At 40.8% G+C, this 19,136-nt stretch overlaps 2 protein-coding genes across 2 annotated transcripts in view; one reads left to right on the top strand and one right to left on the bottom strand.

Moving 5' to 3' along the window:
• LOC130181430 (G-protein coupled receptor 26-like) overlaps positions 1 to 19,136 on the top strand; it is a 105,651-nt gene that overhangs the window by 40,087 nt on the left and 46,428 nt on the right. The gene's annotated exons all lie outside the window — the stretch shown is intronic.
• On the bottom strand, positions 9,923 to 12,816 carry nkx1.2la (NK1 transcription factor related 2-like,a). The gene is made up of 2 exons (XM_056395653.1): positions 12,512 to 12,816; positions 9,923 to 11,100 (listed from the first exon to the last, which is right to left on the bottom strand). Exons 1-2 carry the CDS (start codon positions 12,726 to 12,728, stop codon positions 10,499 to 10,501), a joined length of 819 nt encoding a protein of 272 aa, XP_056251628.1. The 5' UTR covers positions 12,729 to 12,816; the 3' UTR covers positions 9,923 to 10,498.

Below are 19,136 nucleotides of genomic sequence, written 5' to 3'. Positions count from 1 at the left end.
AGGGTTAAAAATGGTAAAATAGTTCACCAACCTTACTTTATTTAAAATACTTGATTGATTTCAACGATTCCCTGGATCAAAATTTGTGATTGTATCATGTAGAGAGTTAAAGACCAGTCTGTGATGCACAATGGCCCAGTGTCCTCACGGAGCTCCACAGAAATCAGTAACATACATTCACCCCATTTGCTGTAAATGGTCCATTTGATTTAATTTGGCTGCATCATGGTGGTTTCATTTTTCATGAGCAGAGCAGACTCTTTGAATAGTAGCCCTCAAGCCTTGAAATAATCCACATATTATTATTTAATCTCTGTTTGGTTTACTCACCACTTGTCCATTTTTTAACAAAGATGAAAAGGTATTGACGCAGAATGCTGTATGGCCTCCAGCGATTTGAAGAATAGCTGACTTTGAAGCCATAGTTTAACATTCACCATGGTTCATTATGATTTTTTTATTTTTATAAATTCTTAATTGCATTTCTTTCTTAAGGACAGATTGGTGCTATGACATGCCGATGATTTTGTCAATAATATTGTGCAATCAGGGACTTTTCTTGGTTATGTAATATCTTTATCTTATTGTTACAGGAATAGCTGGCATGTGCTCCACAGGTGACAATCACTGGTCTGTACATGTGGTCATAATGTTGAGTTAAACTGCTGGAGAATTTTTTCTTCATTAGTTGTCATGACTCATTCTGGATGAGTGGGAGTCAGTGTGGATGTTTCACAATGGCACATTAGGGGGCTAATGATGAAACCATAAGACCTGCTGAAATGAAACTGAACTGCACTAATGTGGGACATTGGTATTTATCACCCTGTTTGTTAAAAACAAAACTACATGTTTATCCAATTTATCCACTTCAAAAAAAAAAAAAAAGCTGTGGACGTGTTGCAATCTTTGCATAGTTTTTGGTATAGTAATCGTCCCACATCCTGCCTTATCTACTTCCAGCTTAGTGAGTGGTTCATTACATTTCCTAGAAATTCTGTTTCCTCCAGAGGAGCTATGAATTTGATTTAATCAGTCATAGTTGAACATGTGCCATGTAAAGGTAGTGTAGCACAGCACTACATGGATTATGTTCTCTGGTCTGTCATTCTTTGACTCTACTCAAAGCTGACATTAGTCATGTTTTATATTTCCCTAAAAATGAAATGTTGATGAAACTCCAATGCAACAGCACTGATATGTCATTGTGACTTCACTGTGTCAATATTGCAATAAAATCCATAAAAGATACCGTCACACAACAAAATCTGTGCAAGAATGCAAAGTGCATTGCTGGCTCCAGTTTTTACCACCATGAACAGTCTGGAAAAAAAAAAAAACCTATCATGATGAAAGCCTTTCAGCTCATTGTACATCACACAAGATAGAGGCCTCTCAAATCACTGACGCGTTTCCTTCTCTTTACAGGAAGGAAATTAATTCTGTTGTCGAGAGCCAACTTCTTTGCAGTTCATCATGACTCCCTTCTTGCAGGGAGTAAACAGGAAAAAAAATGAGAGAAATGAAATGAAATGAAATGTCAGGGGCTGCCATGATGCTCATCTTTGGTGCGCTCAGTGGTTGCAACTTTAAAGAGGTGAGATGGTTCATTTCTGACAAGTGAAAGCGGCTGCCCTGGGAAACTGACGCTGCTCTATGAAGATAAAGTCTCATTTGAATAAACTGCCTCCCGTTTAGAGCATATCCATATGCATGAGCCTCAGCGTCTAATTGCTGTTAATTCCTGTTGAACTGATTGCGATTTATTCACATCTCACAGAGATGCACAAGCTGTGTGTATGAACTGAGTCTAACGGATATACGTCCCTGCAGAGTTACCTGAATCAGTTTTGATCAGTTTGAATGTATCAGATGCCATTTGTTTTAATTGTTGTAGTCATATTCAAACACACCATTAAATGATGTTATCACTGTCAGAATGGCGGAGTGTCGGTGAGTTGGTCCGGACTGAAATATCCTGAATTGATTTCCATAAAATTTTGTGCAGCCATTCATGTGGATGTGGATCACCATCATAGCTTTTGTGATTCCCTGACTTTTCCTCTCGCGTCACAGTTGACACTTTAGTGAAATGTCTCAATGTCTAATGGCAATGTTTCAAATTACAGTATATAATATTTAACATAGTGATGATAGTGATGAGCCTACAGAGAATTAACCCCTCCGCTTAACAGATTTATATTTAATCTTCACTCTCGCCACTCGGAGTGGTGTTCAGCTGCAGCCCACCCATTCTCAGCTGTTTTCACCCACTGTACACTACCTGCTCAGCACCAAATGACAGACAAAGTTAACAGTCAGTGAACATGGAGCATTTTGCGGCTTAAGAGCCAGATATTTCCCCAGAAGTTGGTAGAGACCAAAAACAGAGCTGAAGGAGAGTGAATATTGGACTTAAAACAGCAAACGTGACTCCAAATGAATGATAATGTTGCTCCGAAACTGCTGGAGGTCTCAATTAGCAACTGTTTACTAACAACTGCATCAACTCAAAGGTGATTATATGTCAATGTTGTGTACTCGACTTGTTCCTGTCAAAAAACAAACAAAAAAAAAAAACAACAAATGTTTTGCTCTGGCTGTGTGAACGGTTATGTTTTTTTTGGTTGTCATTCATATTGAATAATAGTTCGATTAATATTATAGTTTTAAGAATGCGTTTGTAGCACAGCTTCCTCTGTCATCTCTGGAAAAGTTGATTGACTCTTCTTTTAAAAGCCTATAGAAGTATTCCACAAAGTGAAAAGTCTTTTTTATATATGTATACTGTTTATTGGAGATCCTTGAAGGAAAGCAAGGCTCATTAAAAAAGCTGAAATTTTCTTCTCTGCTGCCTCCAATTCTGCCTTTCCAACATTTAGTGTCTGAGTCAAATATATAGATGTCAGCTCTTCTTGGAGTGTTTACTATCCAGCACAGAAACAATCATAATTTCATCAGCGCTCCGAGACTTGGTTCTCTTAACTTTGATTGAAAAATTTTACTTTGCAGAATCCATGCATGAGAGGAGAGGGGGGGGGCAGACTGTTGCATCTCTTACCCAAATCTAACAGCAGCAAAAGAGTTCATTAGACTGCCATTAGTTCACTCAGCAGCCATTGCGAGATAATGTCCTCTAATGAGCGTTTGTGTGGGTGTGTGTGTTGGTGTGTGTGTGCGCACAAGGGAGGACGAGTTCTCTTCCAGCACTGCGGTCTTTGACTTTGAGACAGACTGTAATTAACAGCACTCTGTCCTCTTCTGTGTTATTAGTGCAGCTGACCTTTGAATACATCAGATCTGTGAAACAACACATCTGGTCAAGCTGCAGTGTTTGGGGAGAGGAGAGGTGAAGAGAATATTAAACAGTGATCGACAGTGCGAGGCAGGTTCACCAATTATTGGAGGACTTACTGCTTTGTTTTGACCAGAGGTTATATCAATACCCAGACTCTGCCTGAGCATCTTTTTTTGGGGGGCAGGGATTTTCAATATTTATCGTCACTGAAAACCAACCAGTCTTCATAAAAAATCTATCGCACAAGTACAACTTTTTTTCTACGGAGGATTTAACTAATGACGTGTCTGTCATTCGCCCAAGCTGATCAGACAGTAGACTGATTTTATACTAAAGCGCCTACTGTTATGAGAGTTAAGCACAGCCTCCTCCTCTAAGAGTGCAGATGGGAAACACACTCCCGTCAGTTCAGCTCAGAGTTCAAGTTGATTCAAGAATCTGGAATCCCCCCTTCATTTTACTCACGATTAAATCACATTACAAATCATTTGCCAAACCATAAGGCCTTTTCCTTGGAAAATCTGGTTGTTTTTTTTTTTGCTGCTTGACTCCTGTGCCAGTGATCTTGTAATCACATCAGCATGTCTAAGTTGGCCCATGTGCAAGGATTAGAAACACATCAAGTCAAAAGATTTGCGAGGAAGGGGGAAAAGATGGACCAGACGAACTTAATCGGCATTGCCTGCCAAAGATTTATCCAAAGACATTGCTCACACACTGGCATGCCATTTCCGGATTGTCTTAAGCAAAAACCCAAAGTGGGAAGTTATCCAAACATTTCCCCTGAAGTGAGATTAGTCCTGGAGTCTAACTCTAAATCATAATTGCTGTTCCTGTAGCTCAATTGGACTTCTTTAATTGTTTTGCCACTTTAAATTTGTCACTGTTAAATCTGCTTCTAACAGTGAAGTTTCTCAATTTGGGAGGTAGTTCTCTATAGAAATAGCTTTATCAAAACCACATTGTTCATCATAAAAGGAGCAAATCAATGAGGGAGGGCAAACCCAGACTGAATGAGACAAAATATTGACTTTCTCTGAAAATCTGAACACACTGTACTCCCTCAGGCAAATACAAAGACAGAAACCAGTCAAAATAGAATCTGATACACCAAACAGAGACGCTGATTTAATTAGGAATACAGAAAAGAGGATACTGACTGACTTTAAACACTTGGCGATTTCATTTCTTTACATTTTTTCCTAATGGGTGGTAACAGCTGGAGATGACAGCTGAAATGATGACAGACTGCAGGCAAACAGAAGGAAACATTTGGATTGTCAAGCATTAGGAATTCTCTTCCTTCTCAAGCGCAGTAGCTGTCCTGCGTTTGGGTAATATGTGTCTTAGCTTCGAGGATTTAAACTGGGTTTAACCAAAGGAAACAGCTGGTGTTACAATCACAATGTAGATATTCTACATGCAGCTCAAAATGACTGTGGAAGGATGTTGAGCAAGTCTTGTTCTTGGTAATGGGGCTGTTTAAGTTTTTATGACTTCCACTTCCTGTCATTGAACTGACCCAGAGATGAAGTGGTACAGTACGGCTTATTTCTGACAGTCACAGCCATAAACCTCGGAGGACCCCCGCCTCCCAACCCCCCACCATTCCTTTAAACCTCAACCTGACTTTCACTTTCTGCAGCTGATTAAAAGACCATTACAAGTTGGCTCCTTCTGCCGACTGGCTGCCGCTTGCTTCTGAAGAAATCAGTTTTATCTCTCCCTGCCTTGGCCGTGGTCCCTGCTGCGCTGGAGGATGCAGTTGAAATACAAAGCATCTAAGAGAGATGTCAGGCAAAACTCTAGCAATTCAAGCAAATGCAGGATGTGTGCAAAGTCTCCAGGACTAGCTTTTGCTTTCATGTCACTCTAAGCAAAGCAGCAGCGTTCCCAACAGCATAGCAGAAATACAAAAAAGTGTATGCTTTGAAACAGCACAGATTCTACTGTATTACACCTATTGATTCATAGTTGGTGAAGTTGGTAAGATATGATAAATTTTACAAGAGCCAGAGCTCACAGAGCTCAGAACTGGCTGCAGATAAACATTAGGAGCGTGCCCTTTTAATCTTTAAACCACAACAGATCTAGTGTCTGTTAAACCTACTTAGCCACTACAGTATATGCTGCAATTTATTCTGCAGCATATAGAAGAATCAGTGCTTTCTAGAAAATGATAAGTTTGCAAAACAGGGGTCTCCAGCTTAATGAAATTGCATGATGTTCACAGACAAAAAGCAGAGTTTTGAATATGCAGCAGTAGCATGATGTGTGTGGGTGCAAATATCTGAACTGTTGCCACTGTGGCTTATAAATAAACCAACTTGGTGAATCCTCACTGCTGCTTTTAAAGCTGCTCTGGATATGGACAAATCCATTGTTAAAATGGTTGAAATAATAATCATTAGTTCATCAATCACAACTGTAATACTCGCTAAGAGTTGTTTTTAGGTCTTTTTGATTTACTTCTTTTTTTTTTTAAACCTACTTTGGTTGTTAAAAACAAAGTGAGAGGTATATAAATGTGTTTAAGCAGATGGAGTTTCTTAAGGTCATGATGACAGATGAGCTGTTTCCATTTTTTTCTAATGCGTGAAATCCATCTGGAGGAAGACTATGGGTTGCTGTTGAAAGCCCTGGATAATGTTTGTACAGAATGTTACATAATAAGCACAAGTTCGTTGAGGACTGTTATAGATAAATTGGCTACAATCAATATTTTTATATTAACAATGGATCACATGATGACTCCTCTATGAAAGATGAAACTCATGGTGACAAACCCACTGAGTGTGATCACAGGACTCTGCAGTTCCCCTCAGCTCTAAGGAGCATTTAAGCATTTTTCACCTTTTTGTTTTGGTTCGCTCTAATATTTTGGCTCAGTCTCACTGCTCTTATCAGTGTCATTTCCAACAGGCAGCTGCTTTCAGTGATAAACCCCCCCTACACTGCCTGCCCAGCACAAAACAGCAGTAAAAGTTCGGCTTAAGAGCCAGGTATGTCCTCAGGAGCAGGCGGAGACCAAAACAGAGCTAAAAGAAGAGTGAATATTGGACTTATGTTCACCAGGTGGACACAGACATGACTCTACATCAATGATAATGTTGCTCCATACCTGCTGGATGCTCACTAAGTTCACTATGTTGGATTCATATGGTAATACAGTGTTAATGTTAATGCAGGTTTAAGAGGTTTATTAAATTCAAATATGCAACCAATCAGGCACTTGACCTTTCTAGGATTAAATCAGCATTAAAGCTTGTTTTCTTGTATCTGAGTCAAGGACTAGGTGCTGATTTATGTATGAGACAGATAAAAATGAAATGTGTGTTTATTCGATAAATTATCAGAGGGAATCAGATACTGGCCATTTTCAGCATTTTTATGGCTGTATCCTTATGAAACACTCCCACGATCATCTACCTGGAAACCTCTGTCTTTCTCTCTTCTTATATATCTTCTCACCCACCACCCGCTATCCTCATCTGACCCGTGAACCTCAGTGGAAGCGATGCCAGTCCCTGTGGACCACCACAGCTCACCACAGCTCACCACAGCCCCCCCCCCCCACACACACACGCACACACACACACACAATAGGAAATCCTCAGCTACATTTTATTTATTCAAGCCTCCTACTCGTTTCTCTGCAAAAGATAAGTACAGCAAACAGGGGCTGTAGATGGAATTTTCCCCACATAACACTGAACACACACACACACACACACACACACACACACACACACACACACACACACACACACGTACACACAGGCATGAAAGGCTGTTACTATTAACATCTGACCTTGTCCCAGAGCATTCTCCAGCATGAATTTTAAACACGTGCCCTCTTCGCCCAGACCTAAATGACCCCCCTCAGATACCTTGCAAAATTATTCATCACATTGTCATATAACAGTTGCCTCAAGCCAAAATATGGGATGGGTTCCTTACGCCTGATTCCCCGGAGTATTGATCAAAACTGTCAAATTCTTCGGCTGCATGCCAGGCCTTGTTGGAATGAAAAATATCACTGAACCAAAAGGGGGGAGGGAGTGAGTGTGTGTGTGTGCGTGTGCGTGTGCGTGTGCGTGTGCGTGTGTGTGTGTGTGGGGGGGGGGGGGGGGGGGCATTCATTTGCACTAGTCATTACAAACAAATCTTAATGGAGGGATACCAGATTTTTATTAATGTGTGTTGTGTGTGTGAGTAAGAGAGAGAGCATGTGCAAAAGTATGCATCTGGGGAAAAAGAAGAGAGGGAACTGTAAAATTGCCACTACACTAACACCAGCACCTTAGCGACAGGTTTTGACAGCAGTGAGAAAATTCTATCTAATTGAAGGACGTTTGTCAGCTCTCTCACCGTCAAACTGATGTCAGGGGAAAATTGCCTACCAACCATATCCCAGTCTGCTCTACTCCTCCTCCTCCAGCAGCTGCACACTCACTGTCTGCCCATATAGACAGAGGCTTCTTATTCAACCAGTGTATTCTAAGCTCAAAGTAGTGAAAGCACAACACACCCTTGAAAGATGTCAACTAATGACACTGGCTTGACAGCGGGTTTGAAGCTCTGCTCACAGTCTTCTGCACTGATCACACTGTCTGTAGCACATGTACCAAATCTTTCTTTCTGTCTGTCTTGTTCTGCTGGCTGGCTTCTTTCAGCTCAGTGTGTGATACATTACATCAGTTAAGCTGCACATCAAGGTAGAGAAGCACCTGAATGAGCTGTAATAGAAGTAGTGTATCCTCCAGAATCATTTACACCTATAGAGCAGATAATTAAATGGAGTTCTGAAATTAACTGCGGCTTCACTGTTCAGTTTCTCTTTGTGTAAACAATATACTGTACTTGCATACAAACCCTACTGAAAATGCACCTCTACAAATTTGTCCTTTTTCCCTCGTATACTGTGTTTCATTCAAATGCTGTTACCAAAAAGGAACGAATGATTGCCTTATATATGACTTCATTTCAACAAGGGATGAAGAAATATGAAGAAAATAATCTGACTCTCAAAAAAACAAAAACAAATCTGATTCCCAAAACGAAAAAGTATGGTAAATGATAGATTATTGAAAAATAATAAGTAAATGAAATGTGTGAATAAACCAGAATTGATTGATTGACTGATTATTATATTAGGCCATGTCCTAAATTTCAATAAATAGTTCAAGGGATCAGTTAGTGTGTAATTATGACTCTAGTGTCTCCACATGCTGCAGAAAGAAAATGAAATGGTGACACTGTGTGGTTGTAGTGTGTAAGTGAAAATAGACTGTATACAGTATTACCAGTGGTAGAAGTATTCATAGTAAAATGTTCAGGTAAAATTCCTGCATTCAAAAGTTTACTGAAGTTAAAATAGACAAGCATTAGTAGCGGCATGTATTTATTATATTATTAAATAAACATACAGTGTAGGCCTGTTGGCAACTAAGTGTTTATGAGCTGCAGTTAATGGATTTATTAATAGTTGATCAACTATTTACTAATGTTTTATAGATTCATTATATGCCATTGAGAAGAACAACTTTTCGGGTTGCCAGGTTATGGGAAATCATCCTCCAGCATGACACTTTGTTCTTTAATTAATTAGCTCTAATCTCTGATATCTCATTTTCTAATAAATCACGTTTTGGGTCACAGGTTTCCAGTCCCTCACAAGGCATCAGTATACATTTTTTTTATTTTTTTTCTCAGGTCAGTGTTTGAACCCCCGTTGTGTACGGCTTCGGGGTGATGGATTTAAGAGTGAACTAAAAAGACAAAGAAAATATGGAGGAGGATGATTTCAAAAGTTTATTAATGGCTTATAACTGATCTATAAAGCATTAATAACTGATTTATTTACCATTAGTAAGGTTACAGCCTGTAAACCCTGAAACATGGTGCTATATTAGAAAGTGGTGCCCATATATTACATTATTGGTTTCGTATCATTCATACATTAACATGGTTGTACACACTATTGAGTTAGTTTGGTATTGTTTAATTAATAACAATGCAGCATATTAACTATAAACTCTGGATATGTTTTGCATGTAAAGTAACAAACAACTAGCAGCTGACATATATATGTAGTTGAGAAAAAATATTTCCCTATAGAATGTATAAAGATGTAGCAACAAATAAAAAGTATAAAGTATCTTACAAGTACCTCACAAAGTGGTTATGGCCTGCAATTACTGGCTTTATTAATAGTTAATAAATTATTTGCTGTTTTATAGACTTATTATAAGCCATCCACTGTGTTTAGTGCTGCTTTAAAGTTGATTTATTTTGTTCTTGACTGTGTTGCTGTTAAGATTTAAAATTAGACTTGTTTCCATAGAGGCTTAAGTCTCTGGTCAAACAGTCATTAATAAGCTTTCTGGATTTACTTTTGGTAAAAGCTCAGCCTTGTTGACCAGGAGATGGCAGCATGAGTCATTGGAGCCAATGGCTCCTTTAACAAGGACATGATCTACCTCCATTATCTACCTATTACTGTATTTCACTTTTTGCCTAATTAAGGTTAAGCAGGAAACAAAATGTCTCGCTATTCATCCACATTTGAAATGTTTTTACTTTGTAATACACGAGCCACACACAGATGTTTTATGTTGGGTTTTTTTTATTTTTTTTTATTAAGTTACACTGATAATGTCGTATTAATGGCAACAGAGTGAGCTGTGGTGTTCTCTGAGAGGTAGAAACACAGCTGGGTATTGGATGGTTGCAATATGCCACAGTTTGAGATGTAAAACACACCGATGCAGAAAATGATACTGTATGAGCTGTTATACAAACACACAGTGTGAGCAGGTGTTTCAGCAAACACAGTGACAGTCAGTCAGTGCATGGTGGAGCGGGTTTGACAGAACTTTGTGGCGTAAATGTTTCGATAATTGTTGGGCTCAGTTGGAGATCACACATTTGGCCTTTTGTTATGATGTTGAATTACTGGAAAGACTGAGACTTTAATAAGGTAATAAAACTCCCTTTGAAAATAAACCAGCTGGATAATATCAGGATGGAACAAGAAACCTTGTACAAACAGGTGCCTTTTTTCCTCCTCACTTTGTAGAACATGATATGGCCTTAATGCAACAGTCACGGTGATTCTGGGCAGTAAAAGTTCAGCTGATTAGTCATTCTGTCCCAGTAAAAGTGTCACCAGCTGCAACATGTCAGTCTTGGCTTCTTTCATAAATGTGGATTAAAGTAAGTTGGCTGGACGAATCCACTGGACATGAAGGGATGCAGGAGCCCCCCAGTGGATGAAAGTGGAACAGCACCGGCCGTGTGAAAGATCACATTCCCAGAGCTGAAGTTCGGGAAAGTTTGGTGGAAGCTGGCGCTGGCGGGGCTTGACCCACAGGTGGCCGGGCTTGGACTGACATTGACCAGGGAGTTGGAGCCGGGCTGCAAGGTGCTGTCCGCCCCGGGGTTCTGTTTTTTCCACTTGGTCCTCCTGTTCTGGAACCAAATTTTCACCTGGGTTTCGGTCAGGCTCAGGGACAAGGCCAGGTTTAGTCTCTCGCACACAGACAGGTACCGAGTTGCGCGGAACTTGTTCTCCAGAGCCACCAGTTGCTCGTAAGTGAACGCTGTTCTGGCGCGCCGTGGTTTGGCGCAGGCCTGGTCCGGGCGCCGCCGCTTGTGCGGGGAGGGGACCTGTGGGGTGACCGCTGACTCTCCATCCTCCTGTTCCCCAGTGAGACAGGGCTCTGTGTCAGCCGGCGGGGAGAGCAGAAGAGGGTCAGCCACAACTGTATGATGCCTGGAGGCTGTAGAGTGTTCATCTCCTGTCTCTTCCCCTGTTAACAAACAAAGAGCAGTTAGTTCACAGCCTGTAAACCTCTGCAGCAAACTCAACATCTAAGGGATCTTGTGAGGAATCTCTTGGTGTCAGGGATAGGCTACTATTAGTATTTAATTTCCCGGTGAAAATTGGAGTTGTTAGGAAAGTTATCAGCCATTGAAACGGAGGTGTAGGCTGACCCATCCATTCGTCTTCAAGTGGCAACAGCTTTTTCAGGGAAATATATCCAGTGCTTTAATCAACTGCTAAAGATGACAGCAGCTTTTGACATTACGGCTGGACTTGGCTGGAATAGGCTTAATTTTCAAGGTGAACTTTAAATCATTGTTTTTAAGAAAATCGATCCAGTGATGGACCTTTAATACATTTCTAATGAAGTAAAATAGAGATAGAAAATTGCAATTTGTCATGTGTCTCGTTTTGATTAATAGGGAAAAGGCCTAAAAGCAAATGTGCTGAATTGGCCGTGGTGCTGAGGACAGCTCCTGAAGACAGAAGCCTCGTGTCAAATGTAAAAGCTGAAGGCCCACACACCTGAGTTAGAAATGTTATCCTCATTGTGCAATGATGTTCCTTTTTGTCCAGTGTGAACTGAGGTTTGAATACCAGACACAGAAGTGCCTACGGTTGACATCTGTGAAGTGTTTGATGAGGATACTGACGTCGTCCGAGCGAAACGGCGCAAAGACTCAGGGGAGGGGGAGACTTGGTCACTAATCCTTAAATAATTTATAAACCACACAGCGCCTCAAATGTCATGTTGCGGAAAGAAATCCCGTCTAAATCCAGCTCCGCCACCTCAGCCGTGACGTGCTAATGGAGTTTCATATTTGCGGGTGGATCGATAAATGTCATCTATTTAAAGGGAAGTTTTAATCGAACGATATTTAGGATCAGACATGGATGGGGTGTGAAGTTTGTACCTGCAAGGTGCTGGAGGGAGATATGCAGGATGCAGTAATGGGATATCGATCAAAGCGCGCAGAGGCATCCTCAATGGGACGATTTAAACAATTATCTGGCCTGCCTGTCCCAGTGCCAATCACACGCTGGGGCTCTGGGAGCAAGCCTTTGTGGCTTCCTTGAAAGGAAAACGCAGCCTTGAAAATTAAGGAAAGGTCATACAGAGATGACAGTAAATCTGATAGAAAATAGCGTCTAGTTTGCAGATGCAAGTCTAGACCCAGCAAAAAGTTTATTTTTTATTGTAAGATCCCATTGTAAAGATTAATTTTATTCACGTGCTTTTATCTTACGGAGTTTGGACGTGAGGAAGTCTGGATGTAATAATTGGCACATCAAAAAAAAAGAAAAGAAAAATCCAAAATTGTATTACATGTAAATGTTTGATCTATAGGCTGAACAATAATTCTAAAATTGTGAGTTTTTTCTACCTGATTTCGTGCGCTCAACTCTGAAGTCTCCGCTTGCAATGCTGTCCGACTCCAAACTTGCTCCCTCTGCGTTTGGCACAGGAAACTTCTCCTTGGCGATGGAAAGTTCGTTTACCCTTTTGCTGTTGAATTTGTTGGGATCCAATATATCAATTATAGAAAATGAAATTTTGTGACTGGACGTCATTGTCACTCCACAATCCTTGGCTTCCAGCATCCTTTATACAGAAAGAGCTTTAAAGAAGGAAAACAACCGACGTGCGTAATTACGCGTCTGGAGAGGAACTTCGCATAGTTTAGCCTACTTCTTGTCTTCAAGCTTCATCAAACCGGATTAGTGCTGATGATCCTTCGGAGTGTGGACTTGGCTCCTCTGCTTCTGTCTGTCAGTCTTGCAGCTGAATGAGATGACCGGAGCGCGGTCTTTAAAGCGTCTGTCCCCCAGTCTCTCAGCCAGACACGTGACACAAACACTATTAGTGTTTCACACGACCACCTAATGGGCTCAAAGCATTCGTCGATAATCACCCATATCATTAAATTCAATAATCCACGACCTGAAAGTAAATTGGGCACAGATGGCACTTGATCCATATCAGAGATCGCCCTGTCTCCCTAAATTGGACCATTTTAGATGCCTTACTGTCAGGAAGGGGATTTTCGTGTCCCCTGAGCAACAGAAAAACTTTCTCTTAATCGAAACCAAACGGTTTCTGCTTATAAACTGCTGACTATTTGTGGAAATGTTGCAGCACCAGGTTTCCTATCAGTGAAAAGCATAACTTTTTTAGTCAAAATGTAAAAATATTGAAATGTCACTATCCAATTTAACAGCGTCAGTATTGGAGGTGTCAGTAATGAGCACAGATGTCAGTAGATGGGTAGTAACTGAAAAATAAAATCAATATATCCAGGTGATATTTAGGTGTAAATAGATGAAGATCATAAACTGATGTGGTGCTGTTAAAGTGGCATAATATAAAATGTATGTATAAATACAGGTCTGAAGTAACAATTGTTATATTCCTCCATCCCTTTTGTTTTGCTTATTCATAATTGCAGGTGTGTTCTGCAATGTATTTCATATTTTGTTGTTGTTATCGTTATTTTCATGATGATGATATTCCCAGTCTAGCATCTCCAGTATTATTTACACTGCAGTGCAGCACACTGCAGCACGTTTCATACAGTTTAATGACAGAGAATCACACCTGAGATTGAAACGTTTGTTGTTTTGTTTTTTTGATTTGGAGAAAATAGTTTATGCCCCATTTGCTTGCACTATCACGGTAATAGTCTATGCCAAATGACAGTAACTTCACTGGCTTATTAGAGAAAACTAACTGAGGATGTGACAGACTCAAAGGATCCCTGATGAATTACTATTCTATGTGCATCTTTAGAAACATTCAAAGCTAAATTGCAGCCATACAATGAAAACAGCTGATTGTTTTCTCACCTAAGGTGATAGATTTATATTCACAATCAATCAGCTCCTCGGTCTTTGCTATTAGTATTCAATATAAAGTGACATAGGGTTGTTTAAAGCTTGATGCCTGGTGATGGCTAAAATGGTGAAACCAGCAGAGGATCAATATTCTCAGCAGGTGTCCAATACAGATAAAACCTGATGGCTACACACAGTCATTTTGGATACTGGAAGGCCAAACCAGTAACTGCAACAGCACAGGAGGGTTTGTTAGAAGCTTTTTTTAACTCTTCAGTCGTTGAATGACCCAAGTTATTTTTCATTTTCAGTTATTGCTTATTCCTATCATTTATTTCAAATTAGTATTTTGTAGTTTTGTAGAATTAGAATAGGTTCAAACTGGTGATAAAAACGTACTTTCCTCCTCTGCCAGCTGTAGCTTGGTGTAACTGTTTTGCTCCACTTGTTTATGCATTAACATATTTTACCATCTAAGCCTGTGAGGTCTACATTGTGTGTGCATGAGACAGAAGGCAGCGGGGCCATTTCTGTTTTTAGTTCTGTCCAGTGTTGGTAACATGGGGGATCACATCGTGTTTACACACTGTTAAAGGTCTCAAATTCCTCCCTATACAATTTCCTGTGTTACTTATACAGTTCTGGGTGATTACTCTGCTACATGGAGGTTTCATTGCTACCCTGTCATAGTCTGGTGGACTGGCATGGTGTGTAGTAGTTACATAGTCAAACATTTGTTAAAGCCGCCCCTACGGGGTGTCTGCGTGTCAGCATTTGCATGTGTATGGCACTTGCACGGCCATTACTGTAGCCCCTCCATATGAATAGGGCCCACTGCACACTGGAGGTTTACAACTTCCTACGAGAAAGCCCAGTGGCTGGACATCTGTTTGTGTGGGTCAGCGGGTCAGCGGGACAAAGGGACGAAGCCCCGAGGACAAAGAGGCCCTCAGGTAGACTTCAGACAGCGGGAACAGCAGCTGACTCAGCTCTGAGTCTGTACGGGCCAGAGCAAGACTCCAGAGAGGAGGAGTGCTCCCTGTTGGACACCACAGGGAGCCAAAGAGACACACTTCCATCCAAGACCCCCCTCCAGGGTCAATAAAGTCATTGCTTCACAGGGAGGGCACAGGGAGGCTGCCCCCAGTCTGCTAAACGTCAGATAATTTGTCTAATGGCAGGAGTGGCATTATGAGCTGCAGTTCTACTCACAGACTGTAGTGTCTATTGTTTCCTCTGAAGTCCTCCACTGTCTCCCCAGCTCTCCTGTTAAGTGGGACTCAAACAAAGGATCAGAAAGTGTCTAGTGGAGCATTAAGGGAAGCTGTTAGATCCTCTGTGTCGGATTCCTAAACTCTGTAGTAGTTGTGGTATCTAAGATTGAACATGTTTGGACCCGTTGTTGTTGGGAGGACGCTCACGTTAGCATTTTGCTCACTGCACCACTGTGCCTTGAAGTATAGTCTTGTTTGCATTAAAGAGGCTATTTGTAAGTTTTCTCTGCCGCCGATCGTGGTTCCTTGCAGGGAGCAGGTGGTGGTGATTGTAGTTGCAGAGTGGAAGCTAAAGTGAGTCGCTATCAGAACATGACAAGACGGACCGGGGCTAGCTGGATAGCATGCTAACTTCAGTAGAAGAAAACGTGATAGAGACAAGAGTTAACATTGCCGTTGCTTTCCACTGCTGGAGACAGCTCTTAGTTAGTAAAGGAATGAAGTTTGATGCTGAACTCACAACATTTCTTCTAGACTGATGAGTAAATAGCTGTTGATTCAAACACTGGCTATGTAGCAATAGCAAATCTTACAAATATCTCCTTAAATGTCACATTATCCTCTTGTAAGAATTATTGCAAACACTCGTCCTCCTTTGCTGCATGCAAGTGCATTTGACATTTAACTGTAATGTTTTTCTTGCATTAAGCTTCCAAATGCACATCATACTTTTCACAGCAGATCTTGAAGGCAACACCTGCAACCAATCAATGTAACTTTGACAAAAAAGCAAAGACTACTAAATGATCCCTGATGTATTACAAAACTCAAACAGCTTTTAAGCCTCTGCAATGCCATGCTGACATGAAACCACCCTCAGAATTTATGGTGGCCTATTATGTGGAGAATAAACTTTTGGTTAATGAGTTACAACATGCAAAACCTCCAGTGTGTACATTTAACACTTCTTCTGTGCTTGTCTTTTAATCTGACCATTTAGAGGCAGTTATCTCAGAGTATTGAATCCTGCTGCTACCTACGTTTCTACTTTATCTGCACTCAGAAGCAGTTGGCATTGATGTGTGCCAGTATAGATCAATACAGTACAATCTTCCTCAACGGGCATAAAGCTTCCCTCATTTTGCCAAGTCTCTCCACTGCATGCCTGTGGGTTTTTGCCGCCAGCCCTCCTTTCAGTTAGACCTCTGTGTTTGTTTGACTCTCTCTGACAACAAGGTCAGTGGCATTGCCCAGTAATTGTCCTAACGGCCTGTATACCTGTTGGGTGGAGGCGAGTAATGAGAGTTTTTCATTACGGGCGGGACGGGTGAGTGCGCCTGGCAGATGCTGACAGGCAGCAGATGTGTAAAGTTGGGGGTGATTTGTAAAGGGGTCAACTGCATCACAGAGGAGATGGAGGGCGATGTGGGCTGGGGGTAAATTATGCTGAGGGACACTGTCAGTCATACTGCACCCCTGTCACAACGAGGTAAAGGTCAGTTCAAGCGCTGATGTTCTGAACTAACAGTCCAGCACAGTGCGGTCTTATCGGCAAACTTTCCACCACATACAGACTGGAGATGTATGGTTCAGAGTGAATCGCATGTCTTTAAGCCTTGTTCCAATTAGTTTTCAGGTGAAATCCGTCCTTGTAGCTGTACGTGTAAAAATTCAAAATTTATATGTGATTTTTATCTTGTTATTTAATGCTTGATATCTATATCTATGTTTTTTTCCCTGCTCAGAAAATCAGAAAAATTCAACCAAAGTTTTCATGTGTGAACTGTTTCCATGTAGTTTTTCATGTAGCATCTATGTTGAAGGAAAACAGCAATTTGTCCTGAATCCTGTCTCATTAATGACACACACAATGTGCAACGGTATCCTCAGGCATTCACGTGTCTTTGCAGTTACACATGGATTCAGAAATCAATGAAAATGATCCTCAGTTATGAGATAGCGTTGGGTGACCGAGCAAGGATCAGAGCATTTGATCTCATTTCTTTTTTTCAAGCTCAGTCTCATTGGTAATGGTATAATTATTAAGATAGTTAGATACTAAAATAAGGATTACACTTTGGGAAAGATTTCGAAAAGGTTAAGGCACAAGGACTGGGTACAAAGTGAGGCTATCTTAGCTTAATGTCCCGGCTAGACATAAAGATTGTTCAGTCTGTAAATTAGGCTACACAGGTATTTTAGTGAACTTGTCTTGTCCACATAAAAACTGCAATTACAGCCACATGGAGGTGAGTGTTGTGGTGAGAGGAGAGTGTACATAATGAGAAAGACCACGAGAAAATGGACAGAAAGAGCTGCAGCTTCCTGTTTTTTCACAAGGCTGAGGGCCTGACTGTAATGGCTCTGTGGTGCCTGGCATCTGCACAGAGCGTACTGTCACTCAACGTGAGCATTGATTAGCCATTGTTCTGAGAAGGTCACATCATAATTCATTAACAATAATTAGTCCCGCAGTGCCACCTGCATTCCTTCTCCCGATTGCCCGGTTAAATTACGAGCAACCATCACGGTTCACGCGTGGAACAATGAAGATGTATCCGCAACGTAAAGGCAAGAGCTATTAGTTACATTATTTAAATGGACCTGTTTAAACCTGGGGAGCTGTCTTCATGAAGGGCAATTAGGCACTAACCATAATTGATAATTCGTGCTAATTACAATTAGGAAATATAAATAGTGGGTGTAGGATTAATCATCATTGTGGTTAAGCGGGGAGCCATGGTGCAGGCTGGGTAGGTGTGATGGAAGGCAACGGATTATGCCCCATTCATCTCCATCTAGTGCAGAAACAGATTGTGTTTGTCCCTTTATATTTCTCCATTGACCGTTATCTCTTTTTTGCTTCTGTGCCCTTGCCAAATAGTCCACGAGGTTGTGAATATGTGAGACTGTAGTTAGTGAGCTGCAGGTTGAGAGAACAGTGTCTCTGTAATGGTGGATATTACTGGGAGGACTGGTGGTTTTTCATCCATCCCCCAGGCTCAAATGAAGAGATGGTCCTTTTACTACTGGACAAAACTTCTGTAGTTTTGGGTTATTGTGATTTTGTTAGTTTTAGTTTTAATATAAATATTAAGTTGATATTTTTTTCATTTCTAGTTGAGGAGAGCAGACATTTAAAATACATGTACATCCTTAACTGAAGCTGTTTTTTATGCTTAAACTGGCACTTTTATTCCGTTCCCTTTTCAGGTGCTCATATAGAGGCCAAACGAGCCATTCTTCAATATAGCAGAGAATTAAAGGGGCTGTTTGTGAGTTTGTCTCTGCCGCTGAACGTGGTTTCTTGCAGGGAGCAGGTGGTGGTGATTGTAGTTTGACAAAAGTTTCAGCCATCATTGTCTTTATAATTCAACAAGTTATAATAGACCCTCTGAGCAGCGACGTCTTCAGGGCAGATTGGAAGCTACAATCAGCTGCTATATCGGGAAGTGAAGAGACGGGCCGGGGCTAGCTGGTAAGCGTGCTAACTTCAGTAGAAAAAAAAACACGATCGAGACAAGAGGCAACATTGCTGTTGCTTTTCACCGCTGGAGACGGCTCTTGTCGAGTAAAGGAATGAAGTTTGATGCTGAACTTGCAATGATTCTTCTAGCCTGCTAACGTTGGATATGTAGCAATAGCAAAACAAATAATCCAATGTAAATACAAATAGCTCCTTTTAAAAAAAATAAAAATAAAAAAAAGAAGCTTTGTTCAATTTTTTAACACATACTTACTTAAACTATTTTTGATTTTCTTGATTCTCTTTAAGTTCAGTTTTAGTTTTATCATAATTTGTAAAACAAAATCTTTGTCTTAATTTGATTTTGTTTTTGGGTCGATCTAATGTTAACAGACAGCAGAAGATGCTGTGTGTACACCATGGTGCTGTTCACAGAGCCCCAGGTCACATTTCAGATTAAATCCTGGCCTTTCACCTCTAATTAGACAAAGGCTCTCC

The sequence above is a fragment of the Seriola aureovittata genome, chromosome 14 (genome assembly GCF_021018895.1).
Source record: "Seriola aureovittata isolate HTS-2021-v1 ecotype China chromosome 14, ASM2101889v1, whole genome shotgun sequence".
Lineage (NCBI taxonomy): Eukaryota > Metazoa > Chordata > Actinopteri > Carangiformes > Carangidae > Seriola > Seriola aureovittata.
Note: the sequence above shows the minus strand (reverse complement) of the source record. Positions and strands in the feature narration are given on the sequence as shown.

Bases quoted from the DNA above. Each gene is read 5' to 3' on its own strand.
- nkx1.2la (XM_056395653.1), bottom strand. From the start codon at position 12,728: ATGCTGGAAGCCAAGGATTGTGGAGTGACAATGACGTCCAGTCACAAA. The intron at 11,101-12,511 runs GTAGAAAAAACT...GGGAAGAGACAG, and splicing joins AGTTGAGCGCACGAAATCAG to GAGATGAACACTCTACAGCC.